General features: G+C 48.9%; 2 protein-coding genes across 7 annotated transcripts; both read left to right on the top strand.

Moving 5' to 3' along the window:
- Window positions 1-630: 630 nt before the first annotated feature.
- On the top strand, window positions 631-8,239 carry LOC148390296 (serine/threonine-protein kinase 4-like). Of its 3 annotated transcripts, XM_088390489.1 has the most exons (11): window positions 632-1,080; window positions 1,467-1,547; window positions 1,630-1,758; window positions 2,098-2,212; window positions 2,387-2,551; window positions 2,644-2,811; window positions 2,933-3,070; window positions 4,892-5,023; window positions 5,124-5,307; window positions 5,954-6,075; window positions 6,738-8,239. In XM_088390489.1, exons 1-11 carry the CDS (start codon window positions 1,037-1,039, stop codon window positions 6,900-6,902), a joined length of 1,443 nt encoding a protein of 480 aa, XP_088246615.1. In that variant the 5' UTR covers window positions 632-1,036; the 3' UTR covers window positions 6,903-8,239. The 3 variants fall into 3 exon arrangements, with proteins under 3 accessions (XP_088246616.1, XP_088246615.1, XP_088246617.1); XM_088390490.1 differs by lacking the exon at window positions 1,630-1,758 and having other exon boundaries at window positions 631-1,080; XM_088390491.1 differs by lacking the exons at window positions 1,467-1,547; window positions 1,630-1,758.
- Window positions 8,240-8,571: 332 nt separating this feature from the next.
- pltp (phospholipid transfer protein) lies at window positions 8,572-14,248 on the top strand. Of its 4 annotated transcripts, none has more exons than XM_088390487.1 (16): window positions 8,572-8,720; window positions 8,824-9,079; window positions 10,446-10,578; window positions 10,642-10,798; window positions 11,307-11,435; window positions 11,511-11,666; window positions 11,728-11,791; window positions 11,915-12,070; window positions 12,138-12,320; window positions 12,396-12,455; window positions 12,989-13,153; window positions 13,225-13,292; window positions 13,368-13,410; window positions 13,754-13,817; window positions 13,888-13,964; window positions 14,028-14,248. In XM_088390487.1, exons 2-16 carry the CDS (start codon window positions 9,059-9,061, stop codon window positions 14,106-14,108), a joined length of 1,557 nt encoding a protein of 518 aa, XP_088246613.1. In that variant the 5' UTR covers window positions 8,572-8,720; window positions 8,824-9,058; the 3' UTR covers window positions 14,109-14,248. The 4 variants fall into 4 exon arrangements, with proteins under 4 accessions (XP_088246613.1, XP_088246611.1, XP_088246614.1 ...); XM_088390485.1 differs by having other exon boundaries at window positions 8,586-8,715; window positions 8,824-9,000; window positions 10,642-10,741; window positions 12,141-12,320; XM_088390488.1 differs by lacking the exon at window positions 8,572-8,720 and having other exon boundaries at window positions 8,736-9,019.
- Window positions 14,249-17,720: the final 3,472 nt, after the last annotated feature.

The following is a 17,720-nucleotide window of genomic DNA, read 5'->3' as shown; positions in this document are numbered from 1 at the left end:
GGTTTTTGGGGGGGCAGGCGTCCTTCACTTTTTATGCATTATTGTGTAAGTATGTCCTGTTTAACCTTAATCATACTTTATAAAAAATAAAAAGGGGTCTTACTTTAAAATACAGCATATGACAATGTGCACTTTAGTTTATGCAAGAAATACAAAAACGATTTTTAAAAAATCCCCAGGTGAAGAACAAAGTTGAATATCATTATAGTGGACAACTTGTGCTAAAATGAGGACGATTTTAAGACCCTACATTTGCCTCCAACATTGATTGCATTGGCAGGAATTGCCTTCATTTTGTTTGAATCCAAATCAAAACCTTAGCAATTTTGTGAAAACACTTGCCTTTTTAAACCGCTGACCTACAGAAGAGGATTAGGGCTAGTGAAGAAGAAAAAACGAGGGGTGACAGGATTCTGACTTTTTGGTCAGAATTCGGAAAGTCAGAATCCTGTCACCCCTCGTTTCTTTTTTCTTCACTGGGAAAAAGGTCACAATCCTGTCACCCCTCGTTTTTGTTTTTGTTTTCTTCACTGGCCCTAATCCTCTTCCGTACTGACTTCATACTTTTGTCATTGGCAAGTTTTTTCCCGATGAGGTTGCGCCCTCTGTCGGTGGGGTCCGTCGCTGCAGCCCCTCTGCTGTACCCTTTCGTTATCATTCTTCTCCGCTCTTCTTCGTTTCCTCTTCGCTCTTCTTCGACCTTCCTCGTCGGCCTTCGTGCTGCTCCGTTCGACATCGCTCTCAGTTCCTGGTTGCCCCACCGCCGCCGAATGTCCGCGGCGCACCGCCCAACAAGTCCAAAGTTTTCAGAACACGGGAGGAGAGGTGGCCACCTTGACGGGGAGCCCCGATCCAAGAGGCTGGTGGCACCTCGCCCGAGTATGTGACGTGCAAGGCGACAGTGAATTGGGGGCTTTTCGACGAGCGGTTGGAAGCGAAGTCGGCTCTAGCTGTTAGCCACGTAGCGCGTAGCTGCTCCTAGCTCGACAACCGACAGCGCTACCTGTTAGCCACGGCCGCTGGTGGAGAACGGAGCATGGAGAGCAGGGACAAGGTGCAGATGCGGAACCATCCTCGCAGGTAACTGCTGACCTCTTGCCGACTTGGTTTGTTCGCCCCCTTGGTGACGCCGTGACTACATCAGGCGGGCGTGCGACCTGCTGGCTCCCTTCCTGACACTTAAAATGACTTCAATCAGTCCATTTAATTTCAAACCAACCCGAGTTGATTTTCATTCATTGGAAATTTGAAATGACTTGATGGCGGCGCTCTGTTTAAGTTATCGTTCGCTCTGCCGACGGCTCCCTAACAACTTTTTTTTTTTAGGGGGGGAAGGGGCAGCGGCCGTGAATTAATTCAGTGGAGAAAATTGATTTGGCATCGCATTTTGATGAAATCATGCCACAGATGCGTTCTTAAGACTGCTAGGAACTTCTTGACTTTTTAACTGGGTGTGTGCGAGGCAGGCAGCTGAAGAAGTTGAGCGAGGACAGCCTGACCAAGCAGCCCGAGGAAGTGTTTGACGTCCTGGAGAAGTTGGGTGAAGGGTGAGGCCCGCTACCGTTGCCGTCGCTTGCTCTCTTCACTCTCTCTTTGGCAACCTCCTGTCTGGTGCGCGCGCCCGCGTAGGTCGTACGGCTCCGTGTTCAAGGCTCACTACCGAGAGACGGGAGAGATCGTGGCCATCAAACAGGTTCCCGTCGAGTCAGACCTGCAGGAGATAATCAAAGAGATATCCATTATGCAGCAGTGCAACAGGTGGCCTCATACTCTTGACGCGATCATATGCGGAGCGGTCCTCCGGGCCATGCTCGTAGTATCGATGGTTAGTTGTAACAACGTGCGTGACCGTCACCGAGCTGCTTGCGTTACAGCCGTTTGTCTTTCTAACAATCCACAAATCAATCAATTTCATTCATGTTTGTAACAATACCGCACGTCAATGGTGCGCATAACAATCATTTAACGTCCCCAACGCTGCCATCATTTGTGTTCATAATTAAAACCAATGTCGATTTATGTTGCTAACGACACATGGCAGCATTGTTTTCTCGGCAACTTTGACCATAGCAGTCATCGTTCTTCCTTGCTGCTCAGTCCACATGTGGTGCGCTACTATGGCAGCTACTTCAAGAACAGCGACCTGTGGATTGTCATGGAATACTGCGGGGCCGGTTCCGTGTCCGACATCATACGCATACGCAACAAGACGGTAAGACTCAAGCACACCCGCAAGCTGTTAGAGCGACACACAGTGGGATTTTGAGTTAAAACTAGAAGTTGACTCTGAAGCTAAACGCAAAGCAGATGCATGCAAAGCTGTGTCTGGACTATGGCAATACTCACTCGTGCTTCATTTCAACTCAACCGGTGTGCTTTTGCATAGCTGAGCGAGGAGGAGATGGCCAGCATCCTTCAGTCCACACTCAAGGGATTGGAGTATCTTCACTTTATGAGGAAAATCCACCGTGACATCAAGGCGGGAAATATCCTGCTCAACACAGACGGTCAGGCCAAGCTAGCCGACTTTGGCGTTGCCGGTCAGCTGACGGTCGGTCTGCCGCCGTGCCCCCCCCCACCCCCCCTTACCTGCCCCTTTTGCCCTCCCTAACCCCCCTCATTTCTGCTGGCTCCTCCCGGCAGGACACCATGGCCAAGCGGAACACGGTGATCGGGACACCCTTCTGGATGGCGCCCGAGGTGATCCAGGAGATTGGCTACAACTGCGTGGCTGACATCTGGTCGCTCGGCATCACCGCCATCGAGATGGCTGAAGGCAGGCCGCCCTACGCTGACATCCACCCCATGAGGGTGAGGCGGCCCAAAACCAACAGCAACTCTTTTGCTCCTCACACCCGAATCTTTTCTACAGCTTGTTTGACTGAAAAGTGCCGAAATGTCCTCCACAAAAGCAGACTGTGTCTTCTGACAGGCCATCTTCATGATCCCCAGCAACCCCCCGCCGACGCTGCGTGACCCGGACGCGTGGTCGCCTCAGTTCCGGGACTTTGTGAGCCAGTGTTTGGTGAAGAACCCTGAGATGCGGGCCACCGCCACACAGCTGCTGCAGGTAGATGTGCCGCCAAATTGTCCATTTTGCTGGCTTTGCTTGGCAAGTCAGCGTTGAATGAAAATCGAACAAAATGGAGCAGGGGCTCACTAAAACGATTTGCCATTTGAAATCCAATGCGTTTCTTAGAAACCATCTATTCAGTAACAGCATCTACACGAATGTACAAGTACAACAACAACAAATACAACTTTATTTAATAAAACATCGGGAGACAGACAGATCGTTCCTCATTGCAGCGTCCAATCACGCAGTCATTCAGTCTCACACACGCACGCAAACACACACACACAGACACACAATACGCACGCTCTCTCTCACACACACACACACACACACACACACACACACACACACACCCTTCCTCTCTCTCACACTCCCCCCTCATTTGTTTTGTTTGCACTGATGTTTCATTTGCTAATGGAATAGCTAGTCAGCTGATGGTTCTCAACTACTACAACGTTTGAAACAACAGCAAAACGTTGACAACAAAACACCCTTTCCTCTCACTCTCTCCCCTGTTGATTCAATTGCACAGGCTTAAATTGCACAGGCTAAACGAAAACGAAACGCTAGTCAGCTTGTGGTTCTCAACTACTACCTTTCAAAACAACAGTAAAACGTTAACAATAAACCCTAGTTCACAACACATTTGTGTACTGACTGTATCAAAGACCTGGGCACGTTTTAACTCGGCATTGTGCAAGATTTTCATTCCATACAAAATTAACCACAGAAGAAGGGCAATGGGTAGCCTAACCATAAAAAGGGAGGGGTTACGTTGCCTTGCTTACCTAACTGCTGCTGTCTTTACTCATTGTCATAAAGACTTCTCTTTCTTTTTTCATTCCCCGATTTAAAATGCCGCAACATCTTTATGGCCACGAGTCCATGACACGCTGCTGCAAACCATGCAGCGCTACTAGTCTACAAAACACATGACAGAATCAATAATGACGTCACGCAAGGCCTATCGCTTAGAGCATAGTGCGCGTATTGGGCGCGCCGCTACTTCGTAGGCAAATCGGGTCATGACGTGAAGAATTTGGAATGGACAAGAAGTCAAATGTCGTACCTTATGGGACACTAAAATTTTCACAATCAAGTCCTTTTTTTTTTTCCCGCCAAAAAAAAAAAAAAAAAACTCTTTCTAGATTAGTCCTATATTTTTCCAGGAAATTAAATTAGACAATGATGATAGTTTGTTTTGTAAAAAACAAAGCATCATATTTAAAACACGGCAAGGTAAGCTGTGGACATCTTGTGAGGTTGGAGTCACATTTCCAGCCATCTTCTATACCGCTTGTCCTCACGGGGGTCGCGGGTGTGCTGGAGGCTATCCTAGCAGTCATCGGGCAGTAGGCGAGGGACACCCTAAACCGGTTGCCAGCCAATCACAGGGCACACAAAGACAAACAACCATCCACCCTTACACCTATGGGCAATTTGTAGTGCTCAATCGGCCTACCAAGCATGTTTTTGGGATGTGGGAGGAGAAAACCAACACGGGTACAGGGAGAACATGCAAACTCCACATAGGGAGGGCCGGAGGTGGAGTTGAACCCACACCCTCCTAACTGTAACCAGTGCTCCATCGAGCCGCTGGAGTCACATTTAATAATTAAAGAAAATAATTTGAGAAGTTGCAACATTTTCCCTGAATAGTCAAACTTCTTTTGTTCAGGCGTTTCCCACTACTTTTGTCCCTTTAGTGTGAGTTTATTCATTAGCCCGTCTCGTTGTGGAAGCTTGCAAGCCAAGAAGTGATCTTACCTGTTTGAATGACACCACGATTAGTGTTGTTGTTGTTGTTTTCTCCAGCACGCTTTCATCAAGGCGGCCAAGCCTGGCAGCATCCTGAGAGCGCTCATCAACGACGCCATGGACATTAAAGCCAAACGCCAGCAGGCGGTACACGCCGAGCGGGATGACGAAAATGATGACGCCAATTCTGTAGGCCTGCAATGTGTTGAATCACAAAACTGTCCTCCATTTGAGCCTCTATTGTTCTACTCTCCCAGTCTATTATTGACTGTCTTTTTCTGCCTTCCAGGAAGAAGACGACGAGGCGGACCAAGGGACCATGGTGAGGGCGGGACCGGGTGGCTTGGCAACCATGCGCGCCGCCACCACGTCGGGCCAACCAGACCCCAACGACCAGACGGGAAGCGTGCGCTCGCAGTTGGGCACCATGATCATCAACTCGGACAACGAGGACGAGGCAGGGACCATGAAAAGTGCGTCAACTTTTCTTCAAAATGGCCAATATTTCAAATATGGCATGCGCCGCCACTAGCCTAAAGACGAGACGGCCTTCTGACAAACATGCTTTGCCACCCATATTGCGCCTGTTAACTGTGTTCACTCTTGTGATGTTGGCGAGTGGAGCAGCCATGCCCGAGCAGCTGGGATGTTGTGCCGCCTCCTGACATATGGGGAAAATAAATTTTGGCCATTTCTCTTTACTCGTTACTCTTGGCTCTCAGCTCGCTGTTTGTTTGGATGGAGTAATGACTGAATCAAAGCAACAAATTCTGCAATCGCACATGGGAGGGTTGTTGAGGGGTGGGGGCACTTCTTGCCTAGCGATTGATGCCAAGTCAGGGCTACCAGTTAGATGACTGATGAGGCTTGTTTGCTGCCCGGTGCTGATTCCAATATTTGACATGAAAAAAAAAATGCCTCCAAAATTGAAAATGAATATTTAGGAGCTTCATGCTTGCAAAAATGCAAATGTTGAATGCTTGGACAACACTTACTCCTCTGCGATTTAACTCCAAAACAGACCAAAAAAATGAAATTATATGGCCATCCAATGAGAAAATGCCGGCCAGCCAAAAGGGCCCTTTTATTGATGAGCGTGCACTTTTGCCTGTCGGTCAGGGACGGACGAGGCGTCTCCACCCGCCAAGCCGTCCTTCCTGGAATACTTTGAGCAGAAGGAGAAGGAGGCCAGCAGCAGAGGAGTGGACCACAAAGCACTGGCGGACGCCCATCTAGAGCCGGTAAGTGCGCCCAATATGAACAAGCTCCAAAATATCAGTCTGGGGCCACAACTCGTGACCGTAACCATTCGCCAAACTGTGTCAATTGTTGTTTTTTTTCACTCAAATCTGATAATTAAAAAAAACATGTTTACATTCCCCTTCCTTTCCAATATAGAGTGCAGGAAATGTGCGAACATTTTGGGCCAATGATGGCCTAACGTCTGTCACTTGGCGCAATTGCAATGAACGGATCGAGTTCAAAGTCTTGTCGTACACACGAAGCGCACTGGCTCAAAGATGGGCATTCAATTCGAGATAGCATCTTGGAGTTGGGCGGCAATCTTGACTCGCAAGGTTTAGCGCCGTTTGGCTCGGCTCAGACCGCACACCAAAGAGAGACAATTGTTTTCCCTCAACCGAGGCGTGGCAGCGATGACGCGGTCCAAGCCACCCACACTGCCAGCTCTTTGGTCTCTCGGAAGCTTCTCAACGGAAGCTCGTCTTGCACTCGTCTCCTTTGTGGGAGGAGATGGCGATCATAGTGAAGCTGACGAAGTGAAGCCCACTCAGCTGCCGTCTCCGGCGAGACCATTGCCGCCAGTGCCTTTATGTGACATGACTGCGGCCGCAACCTGCCTTTCCACACGCCGGACGTGTTGACGTTGCGCCCATGTTCTCAGGCGAGTTCGTGGTCGGTGGAGGACCTGCGTGTGCGTCTGGCCGCCTTGGACCCGCAGATGGAGCAAGAAATGGAGGAGATCCGTCAGCGCTACCAGGCCAAGAGGAAACCCATCCTGGAGGCCATCGAGACTAAGAAGAGGCGACAGCGGCAGGACAACCTGTGACTCCGTTCACACGCCTCGATGAATATCAAGTACCGTCTTTGATCGGCCCATCAAATCCAAATGAAGAAGGTGAAGAGGATTGCCTCGTTTTGACAAAGCAACAACTGGTTTCTATTTAAGAGGCTCGCCTTGACATCGCCTGGGCATCACCCATTTTGCTTTGCCTGCAACTTGGATTGTACCCCATGTGGCCATCAACTCCAGTTTTAGGACTTTCTTGGCACTCCAATCAAATGATTTGGGGTGTTGTAAGCCAAATGCATGATAAACTTTTTGGATTTCCAATTTGGAGGATCCCATCCGCTCACCAGACCGCTGATGGCATGGCAGCCATCTAGTGGCGCCACTTTTCTTCACTTGTCTAGTTCCTGCCGTTGCTCCTCAGAGTGAAATGTCAATTTTGGATGCGCTACTACTGTTAGTCAAAAGCACTGGAGGAGAAAATACTGAAATGTTCTCATTTTTGACAAGCTGTGTTATCGGAAACAGACTGTTTGAATTTTCGGGACACCTTTCAAAACTTTTTCAGGGAAACTTGAGTGTGGTGCACTCTTGTCTTGTGCTGGGGAGGAGGTTGTTTATGGCGGAGAGCTTGCTTTTTCATCAATTCAGCCTGCAATCAATTGAGCGCCCTTTTGAGATGCAGTGAAGAAACATTGTCTTCCACATTTTGCATAACTACAAATGTACACGGAACCGACCATCAAGGACCAACTTGTTTGAGCCACTAAGCATTCACCCCCTCCCCCCCCCCCCCACACACACACAGACGCTTTGTTGACAAAACGTTGACTTCAAGTTTTTTTTTTTTTTTAATTGTACTGTTGCCTTCAAGTGTGATGTTTGCCCTATTGAAGGCGTCAACGGAATAAAGACCCCAGAAAAAAAATTTCAAAGTGCTTTTTATTGGCATCTTCACAACATGTTGATGCGGCTCCACCAGGAAAACCCAAAACCGAGACAAACACTGAATTGGGGAAAATCAAACAAAAACACAAGATTTTTTTCTCCACTCTGGAATATAATGTTTTCAACATCTTTCATGTGTGACTGCTGGGATAGGCTCCAGCAAGCCCGTGACCGCCGTGGGGACAAGCGCTCTAGAAAATTGATGAATTTTGAATTGTTTGACTGTGGATTATGTTTTTTACAACAAATTGAAAAAACGGTATTTTGATGGATGCTGAAAAAACATTGTTAGAAAGCCAAATTCAAATGACAGCACAGTACAACAAATACATGTCATCGTGTCAGTCAGACATTTTAGAGATTTGTCATGAATGTATACTTTTTTCATGTGTTTTTTAATATGTTTAATGAAAAGATGTCAACTCAGATTATGCAGAGAAATTTTTTTTTAGACTTTGTGAAATTTTCTGCCTGTCATGTTTATTTAACAAAAACTTTTTTTTTTTAAAATACAGAATGGCTCACGAGTTTCCATACATAAAGTCTGGAAACTTGGGGAGTTAGCTTGACATTGATGCGTAAGAGAAAAAAAAATCATTCAAACACTAACCCATTCACTAGAGCGTGAGCGAGCACGGGCACACTTTGGAGTCAACATCCTCAGACGCACATGCGCGCGCACACGCACATTAACAAGGCAAACTCCACACACGCGCGCCCTAAACCTGTGTCCCAATTGGCAGACTGGGTCCTCGGAAGGCCGCAGTTTGAAATGAATGGCGTAATTTCCTGTACGAGACGACTGCACGTGGGATCCCAATTCACCTCAAACTTGTACCAAATTACCAGGGTTGATGCTGGGGGGGAGCCCAAGATGGCCTTGAAAGCGTTCTCCGGAAATGACGTAAGGTGACCAAAAATGCTACCTTCAGACGACGAAGCAGTCTTTAAATTTGGACGTAGCAACAGAGAGTTTGCGAGGGAGAGTCCTGGAAATTTGTGCTCTTTTCAGAGACGTCCCCGTTTCAACCTCCTCAGTCAGTGTGTAGATGTCGCACGACCTCACTCATGCGCGCGCCCACACACAAGTACACAGCCAAACCCCCGCCAGCGGAGTCAGTCCTTAGGGGCAAATCGAGAGCGAGCAAGCGTGCTGAAGCGAAGACATCTCGAGGATTCTGAAGAAGTTGTGAGTGTGCCTCTCATTTGTGAGTACTTGCAACATCTGCACACACACGACTTGACAGATGTGGACACATGATGGACAGGTGAGCTTGTGGCAACCGAAGTCTGCCTTTTTCAATATGTCGACTTGGGTTTTCAGGTTGTGGCGTTCGTTGACTGTATTCTATAGTTTGTGTTGGTCTGTGTCTTTCTAAAATGTTTGAATCTTTTAACAGTTGTTAATGCCCCAGTAACATTAGCCAACTATTTTGTCTTCGTGTTTTCATGTCTATGTCACGTGTAGCAGGCAGAAACATTGTACTTTGGAACCATACCCCCATTCAAACCCTTCATGTTCAAACCCTTGTTTGAATCACTAATTCCAAACCCTCATTTGAAACCCTAAGCCAGGGGTCTCAAAGTCCAGTCCTCGGGGGCCACATCCCTACATGTTTTCCAAGTTTCCCTTGTTAAACACACCTGATTCAAATGATCAGTTCATCCTCACGTTCTGCAGCAGCCTGATAATTGAATCAGGTGTGTTTAACGAGGGAAACTTGGAAAACATGTAGGAATGCGGCCCCTGAGGACTGGACTTTGAGACCCCTGCCCTAAGCCAACTAACACCCTACACTTTATTTTAAAATTCGAACCTTTACAATTTTACGCCTGTATTCTTTTCCTCTTTTCCTTTCAGCTTTTCCCCTCAGGGGTCGCCACAGCGAATAATCTGTTTCCAACTCACCCTATCCTGTGAATCCTCTTTTCTCACCCCAACTAACTTTAAGCCTGTATTCTAATTGCTAATTTGGCACGCTTAACAACCTCGTTTAAAACCTTAACCTCATTATGGAATCCTACCCATAGATCAATTGCTGGTTTTTTTGTTTGCTACTGTCTGAGTTAGGTGCTCGCTGAGCTGGTAAATATGACTATCTTATAATATCGGGCATGATTCAAAGTTTTTCAACCAAATATCATATGACAGGGTTTCGCCACAAGGGTTAAGCCTATCACACACTCCAAACCTAGTTAGAAACATCAACCCCGAGTTTAAAATCCTAAGCCTTCTTTAAAAGTCTCACTTGAAAGTGGATCGAACGCGGCTTTTCAAACGTCCCTTCTTGAGAGCGAGGGCCATTTGGTTTGGACCTGGAGAGCCAGGAGAGGTTGACGGCTGGGAGGACAAAGTTGGCCAGCGGACAGCCAGAAGGCAGCCAGGCGTCCCGCTCGTCTTCTCAAGCATTGTTGTCCATCTAACGGACGTTAGGAAGCGCCACGAGATGACAAATAGGAACAAAGAGGAAGCAAATGAGGGCGAATGTCGGCAAAGGCGTCCTTAGAACACTTAAGCCACGTGGCAGCGTGTGTTTTGAGAGGAATGTTTTGTAAGAGAGGTAACTGGAGGTCACGTCAACTCAGCATTTGCACATGATGCCATGTGTCCTTTCTCAATATTCTTCACTGCAGGCTCTGGCCTTCTGCATGGCGTCGACTACCCGGCCCCGCCCCTTCCTCCTCGTCTGCGCACTGACGTGGGCGATGGCGGTCGCCGAGCCGGCCGGATGCAAGATCCGTATCACGGACAAAGGCCTGGACATGCGTAAGACCGCTCGCCCGCCCGCTAGTTGCCCATGAGCTGCCTGTGTTGTGTTTTTGCCTATAGTCAAGTGGGAGACGCAGAAGTTTGTGGAGGAGGAGCTGAGCAACATCAGCATGCCCGAGATGAGTGGCAAGGAGGGAAACTTCCAGTACACCGTCAGCGAGTGGGTAGTGGCGTCAGGCGCAGCGATACCTGTTCTCGCGGCGCATGGCAAGCGCATGTGCGCATCCCTGCACACTCCAACTCAACAATGTCCACTGTAACCAAAGTAGCACTTCCTTACCATGCCACAGCATGGCACTCCAACATAATGGTGGAATGTGATCATGTCACGCAACAGCCCAATGCTACGACATAACACATTGGCTATCAACTAACGCCACAACAAAACACTGCACGGTAACACTGTGACACCATCAACCCACGTAATGTTGTCATATCATGCTAAGTTGTCAAACTGCTATGTGCTTTGCGGCGAAACGCTATAGCCTAATGCTACGTTACGATACTATAGGGGGAAGCTACACATCTGGTTGTCAGTCTGTCGTTCCATGACAAAAGCTACGCTGCAACGGCATGGAAAGCTGCAGTGTAGCACCGCGCCCTAATTCCCCAAGAGAGCCTTTGGGCAAGGGGCTGTGGCCTAACAGCAGGCTAGGGAATATTAAATGAGATGGCGCAGCGTTGTGGCCAGCTGACCGTTGCTGACTGTTCCGTGCTTTATCCAGTGTGAAGATCACAGCTCTCAACCTGACTTACGCCGACTTGAGCTTCTCGCCTGAGGCGGGCGTGATGTTTGACGTCCAGAACTCGTCCATTGCGCTCAGTTTCCACCGACAGCTCCTCTACTGGTTCTTGTGAGTTCTGGCGCCGCCGGTGGCCAAGCCACAAAATGGCTCGCACTCACTAATCAATGATTTCTAAATCATCAGTTACGACACAGGAAAGATCGAGGCGTCGGCCGAGGGCGTCTGCATTAACGCAGCACTCGGCTTGGGCCGAGACACACGCGGACGCCTCAAGATCAACAACGTCACCTGTGAAGCCAAAATCCAGAGGATGAGGGCAAGGTTTGGCGGGACGCTCGGGTAAGGAGGTCATCGCTGATGTCACTGTGACGTCATGGCCCACGTCCTGATTTACCCACAGGAGAATCTACGACTTCCTGGGCAAGTTCCTCACCACCGGCATGCGCTTACTCCTCAACAAGCAGGTCTGTCTGTGAGTCCCGTTGCCGCCATCGCCGCTCATCTGTCTTCCTGTCACCAGCCTTCCTCCCGCTGGTGAGTACCCGCTTCCTGGCATTTAACGGCCAGCTGTGCGCCTGCGCATGCAGATCTGTCCGGCCTTGCAGCAGGCGTCTCTGCTGCATGTCAACTTCATGCTGGAGAGCATTCCTGTGAGAGCGGAGGTGGACAGCTACATCGGGATCGACTACGCACTGACAGACGACCCGTTGGTGACGTCTCGGAGCCTGGATATGAACTTCCGAGTAGGGCGCGGTGCGAGGTGCGCGGCTTGCAACACGTGTGTGCATGACGCGTGCCGCCTGCTGTTAGCAGGGGATGTTCTTCCACCTGCGGGACAACGAGCATGACTCACTGGGCAACTACGCGGTGGAGCCCACGATCCTAGAGTACGACAGGATGGTCTACTTGGCCCTATCGGAGTTTTTCTTTGACAGCGGGCTGTTCTCCTACTACAAGGCAGGAATTTTCCAGATGAACGTCACCAACGACAACGTGAGCCACCAGCACTTGATGAGTCTTGCCGGCCGGCAAGCCACAAAGGTCTTTGACTGTTTGTCCCTTTGGCAGATGCCCAAAGATTTGGAAATGCTGCTGAGGACAACCTACTTTGGAACCATCATGATGCTGGCGAGTGGCATCGTGTCTCGGATGTTTGTTTTTGGTGTGCTTTTGCCGCATTGTCACCTGCACCTCTGATGTCTGCCCTACCCTTGTCCCCCGACGTCTGTTTCTGTGTCTTTGGTGTTGCTTATCTTGGGTGTGTTCGCTTTCCTAGTATCTCAGCTTTGCGTGCGTTTCAAAGCGTTCCCCTCCTTTCAACGTCTTCACCTATCGGCCATGTCAGTCAGTGTTGCTGTTTAATGTGCCCGTTTTCTGAGCATTTTTCAAGTGTCTTTGATATCCGTGTTTGCGTTTTTTCATTTGTCTTCTCAAGTCTGTTTGCACATCTTTACTATCCATTATCAAGGGTCTTCAATGTCTTTTTAAATCGCTGGTGTGTCTTTGATGCTGACCTCTTTAATCTTTGGTTGCATTTGAGACGTGCTTCCCAGTGCATTTCTTTGACTTAGGTCTTTCCAGTGTGCTTGTGTCGTCTTTTGTTGTGTCGTCGATGTCATTCAACCGGGATGCGAAGCGTTGACTTGCGTTGCGTTTGTTAGAATCCGGCGTTGATGGACTCGCCCGTGTCTTTGGAAATGGCTGTCAATGCACCGCCAAAGTCCACCATCAAAACGTCCGGTGCCACCGTCGCCATGACAGCTGTGGTCAAGGTGATGATGACGCCTGCCGGCCAGCCGCCCGTGCAGCTCAGCAGCATGACCATGGTATGCGCACTTATCCTCCTCATGCCAAGAATCCTTGAAAGGTCAGGATGTTGTCTTCTGCGCTTCTCCAGGAAAGCAAATTTAACGCCAACGTTTTTATCCGAGGAAAACGCTTGGCAGTACAAGTCGACCTGCGCAGGTACGCACGCACGCACGCACACAGTCGCATGCCCACAAGTACACCCGTGTGGACCTTCACCTTTGATTCTTTCAGGTTCAAAATCTACTCCAACCAGTCAGCGTTGGAATCTCTGGCAGTAAGAGAGGCTCGCTTCTCTAACATTCTTGATGTGTGGTCTTATGTCTTTCATGCCTGCTTTTCAAGTCTCAGATTTGTCTGTCCACTGTGATGCCACCCCCCTGCCTTTGAAATCCAAGTGTGTCTACAGCATTTCCATTTTGAATGGCTTGAAGTCTATTGTTGGCATATGTCTTGAATGTGCCTGTCTACGCTGTTTTTCATGTGCGGTGTCATGTCGTTAGGCATTATCTTTGATGTTTGTGGTAGTGTCTTTGGAGTGTCCGTTTTTTTGCATCTTTGACATGTGTCAGTTGTTGGCATCTCCTTGGGTGTTGATGTGTTCCTTTGACATCTGTTAGCTGATTCCACTGCAGGCTCCTCTGAAGACCATGTTGCAGATGTCCGTGGTACCTCTTATCAACAGTAAGGCGACATCAACGCACGACACATTCCAGTCCACGCTCATCACGTGTGTGCACGCCTACCTTTCTAGACTGGATCAAGCGAGGTGTTCGTATTCCTCTGGCAGATGGGATTGACCTTATCGAGGAAGTGGTGGTGTATCACAACGTAAGTGTTTGCGTGCATGTGTGAGACACATCTACGACCGCACTGACCTGTGGCACCCTGCAGGGTTTCATCGTGATTGGAGCAAACCTCCACTTCAACAAAAGCCTGCGGGAGATGGTGGCCATCCCTGTCACTGCCAAATGAATACGTGCGTGCGTCCATCGGCCTTTGTGTACACACACACACACGTTAATAGGAATGTAAATATGAAAAAAAGTACACACGTATACTGTTGTGTAATTTTCAGCGGTTATTCGAGGCAATAAACCAGTGTGGAAAACAAATTGGTTTTTGGATTTCTTTTTATTTTCAGAACTTCAAATAAGCGGAATAAAACAGTCTTGTGGTATGTAAGAGGAAAAAGAATCATGGGGAAAAAATCTTAACCCTAACCCTGCACACAGGACAAGATGAGGAGGAATTTTTAACTGTTTGTATCCTGCCCTCCAAATATGTTGAATACCGAAGACCGTAAGCTCAACCATTTTCATGATGATCATCAAGACTCTGAAGGCCAGGTTGAAGGTTGACTCCAGGTTTAATAACAAGGAAAAGGGTGAAACAACGATGCCTTGTATAACACAAAATGTGGGTAGTAGTTTTGTCGAACTGCAGGCGAGAATAGAACAAGCAGCGTTCTCTTTCAACACTGTGCTGAAACATGCGCTTACTTCCTGATTCTAGTCACGTGACCTACTCTATCTTAACACTGATCACAGACTAGAAAGACATGAAAGACATGACACTCCCTGTCTGGAATTTTGCCACAACCTTAAAGGTCCTTTATACATTTCTTACCGTTTCTTATCGGGGGCAAGAAGGAGGACCGTCTCGGAGACAGGACGCTGGTACAGTTTTGTCCCGCCCATCTTGGAGACCTTGACCTCGACTTTACGTACCATGCCATCGTTGCTGGGGAAGACCTGAGTAATCAGTCCCAAAGGCCACTCGTTTCTCACGAGCCGATTGTCTTTGAGAAGGACAATGCTCCCAGGCTGGATGTCTGGGGTGGGAGCCTGCCACTTCTGTCGTGGCTGAAGTGATGCGAGGTATTGCTTATTCCATCTATCCCAGAACGTTTGGGCCAGATGTTGGACTTGGCGCCACTGGGACTTGTGGAGGTCTTTGATCCAGTCATCGACTGGGGCTGAAGGTACACTCACCTGCTAGGTGAGGAGGGTTGCTGGAGTAAGAATGAAAGGATCGTCCGGGTCAGTAGACACTGGAATCAGAGGTCTGGCGTTGATGATCACAGTGACCTCCGCCATTAGTGTGGAGAGTGCTTCGTGGCTGAGTCTCGAAGTTCCAAGCTGGAGGAACATTGAGTCCAGGATCTTTCGTGCTACTCCAATCATTCTCTCCCACGAACCGCCCATGTGAGAGGTGTGTGGAATGTTGAACTTCCATGCACATCCTTGGTCCAGGAGGAACTTCTCGACCGAAGCATTGTCGACGTTCGAGGGGATCTTCAACTCCTTACAAGCACCGACAAAGTTGGTTCCTCGATCGGAACGGATGAGCTTCACTGGGCCCCTGACGGCAAGGAAACGCCGGAGGGCGTTGATGAAGCCGGAGGTGTCTCAGGACTCAATAACTTCGATGTGGACGGCTCGTACACTCATGCACGTAAATAACACTGCCCACCGCTTACTGTGAGCAAGGCCACCTCTCGTACGGCGTGATGATACGGTCCATGGTCCGAACACATCGATGCCCACGTTCGTGAATGGAGGTTCAGTAAAGAGGCGGCCTGCCAGAAGATCGGCCATCTTCTGTGTTTGGGGGGTGCCACGCAGTTTGAGACATGTGACACACCCGTGGATCAGGCTGCTCACACGCCTTTTGCCGTCAATTATCCAGAAACCGGCAGCCCGCACAGCGCCCTAAGTGAACAGTCATCCCTGATGTTTTGTCTTCTCATGGTGGTGTCGAACCAAGAGTGTTGCTATGTGATGTTTTCCAGGTATGATGAGAGGGGTTTTCTCCTCTTGCTGGAGCTGCGCTTCTCTGACACGACCTCCGACCCTCAGCAGACCATCAGCGTCGATGAAGGAATCTAAGGTTTTGAGAGGGCTGTCTTTAGAAAGTTTCTCCTTCTTTCACAGACAGGCGTACTCGTGAGGGTAGATCTCCTCTTGAACTGCCCGGATGATGGTTCTTTTAGACTTTTAGAGAGTTTGTCGATTGAGATTACTGCGTCGCAGTGATGCCAACCTTTGCAGCCACTGGCTTCGGTTGTAGAATTCTTCTGGAAACAACAAGCAACATGGGTTAGGCGAGCTATGGCGTGGGTCAATGATGTCCAACTTGAAAACTTGGAGAAGCGCTGAGACCCGAGTTGTTTGCTCGACATGGTTGTGCTCATAGTCGACACTAGGGGACGGATGTCTGGATCTGATGAAGGATTCACCAGCTCGAAGGAGTCTTCTTCCGGCTGGACCTTAAGGGGCTGCTTCATGAACGCAGGTCCAAACAGCCATCTGGAGTCTGAGAAACGTGCAGCAGTAATGGACCTCGTGGCGATATCTGCAGGATTCAGTTCTGTAGACACGTGCTGCCACTGCTCTTCGTCCTCCTTCAGAGGAGGGGCCACTTCTGCGTGTTTTTTCCGATAGACCTTCTCCATGAAGGTGAGGAAATGCTGTTTCATTGCTGGTTTCCTTTCCATGATGTTCAGGAACGAGAAGTCGTCAATGGAGGGAGCCACCTTATTATCATCCTTTGTTTGTTGAAACACTGTAGAACCCAGCTGGTCGGTTTCTCCGTTGCAGGTAAGTTTCTCTGTGGACTGTCGCTTAGGATGATCGGTGCCTTGGAATTGACTGTACCTCTCTTTCACCTGAAGGACGTTCGGGCAGGGTTCGAAGATGGAGGGGCATTTCTACTCCGTAGTCTTGGTATACAGGGCGTTTATGGTGTCAGGCTTGTGAACCCCTCCCAAACACACATTTCCGACGATCACCCATCCAAGGTCGAATTTCTGGGCGAATGGAGCATCTCTTGGACCGTTCATCTGCTTGCGGACTTTATGGGCCGTGATGATGTCTCACCCAAGGAGAAACATTATGGGAGCACTCTGTTCAAGTTCTGGGATGAGATGAGCAATTGATTTCAGGTGAGGGTGGTTGGATGCAGCATTCGGAGTTGGTATCTCGGATCTGTTGTTTGGGATTTTGTTGCATTCTACAAGACTTGGTAGGGGAAGCCTAACTTTGCCGTCCATGGACTCGATTTGGTAGCCTGGAGCTCTTCTTCCCATGGTTTCTGTCACTCCAGAACATGTGCGGAGAGAGTATGGAGAAGGGGGTCCTTGGACATTGAAAGTGTCGAAGAACTCGGAACGAGCCAAGGATCTGTTGCTGTGTTCATCAATTATTGCGTAGACCTTTGTCGCTTTCTCACGATGGTTGACAGGGTAGATCCTGATAAGGCAGATTTTAGAGCATGATCTGTTGCTCTGATCTCCACAGCAGACATCGGTGCAATTGCTTGTGACCTCCGAATGAGCTGTAGGGGCTAGCTCCCCGCCATACTTTGTAGTGGGGGCTGGCTCCTTGGTCTGTGATACTGGTCCAGGGTGAAGTGCAGAGTTATGTTTCCCACTCCCGCATTCAATACATGTGGCTGTATACTTGCAGTCCTGGGCCATGTGCTTAGTAGACGTGCAACATTTAAAGCAGATTCTGTGCTCTTTCAGGAACGCTCTCCTGTATGGGTTTCTCCCAGAAAGCCCGACATTTCCTTAACAGGTGGGGG

The sequence above is a fragment of the Syngnathus floridae genome, chromosome 11, assembly GCF_059516105.1.
Source record: "Syngnathus floridae isolate MCC-2025c chromosome 11, RoL_Sflo_1.0, whole genome shotgun sequence".
NCBI lineage: Eukaryota > Metazoa > Chordata > Actinopteri > Syngnathiformes > Syngnathidae > Syngnathus > Syngnathus floridae.
Note: the sequence above shows the minus strand (reverse complement) of the source record. Positions and strands in the feature narration are given on the sequence as shown.

Excerpts from the sequence above, each read along its gene's own strand:
- LOC148390296 (XM_088390489.1), top strand. The coding sequence starts at position 1,037 with ATGGAGAGCAGGGACAAGGTGCAGATGCGGAACCATCCTCGCAG. Across the intron at positions 2,552-2,643 it reads GCGTTGCCGGTCAGCTGACG|GACACCATGGCCAAGCGGAA; the intron begins GTCGGTCTGCCG and ends TCCTCCCGGCAG. Across the intron at positions 5,308-5,953 it reads CGAGGCAGGGACCATGAAAA|GGACGGACGAGGCGTCTCCA; the intron begins GTGCGTCAACTT and ends CCTGTCGGTCAG.
- pltp (XM_088390485.1), top strand. The coding sequence starts at position 8,686 with ATGGCCTTGAAAGCGTTCTCCGGAAATGAC. Across the intron at positions 10,742-11,306 it reads TTCCAGTACACCGTCAGCGA|TGTGAAGATCACAGCTCTCA; the intron begins GTGGGTAGTGGC and ends TGCTTTATCCAG. Across the intron at positions 13,965-14,027 it reads AAGTGGTGGTGTATCACAAC|GGTTTCATCGTGATTGGAGC; the intron begins GTAAGTGTTTGC and ends GGCACCCTGCAG.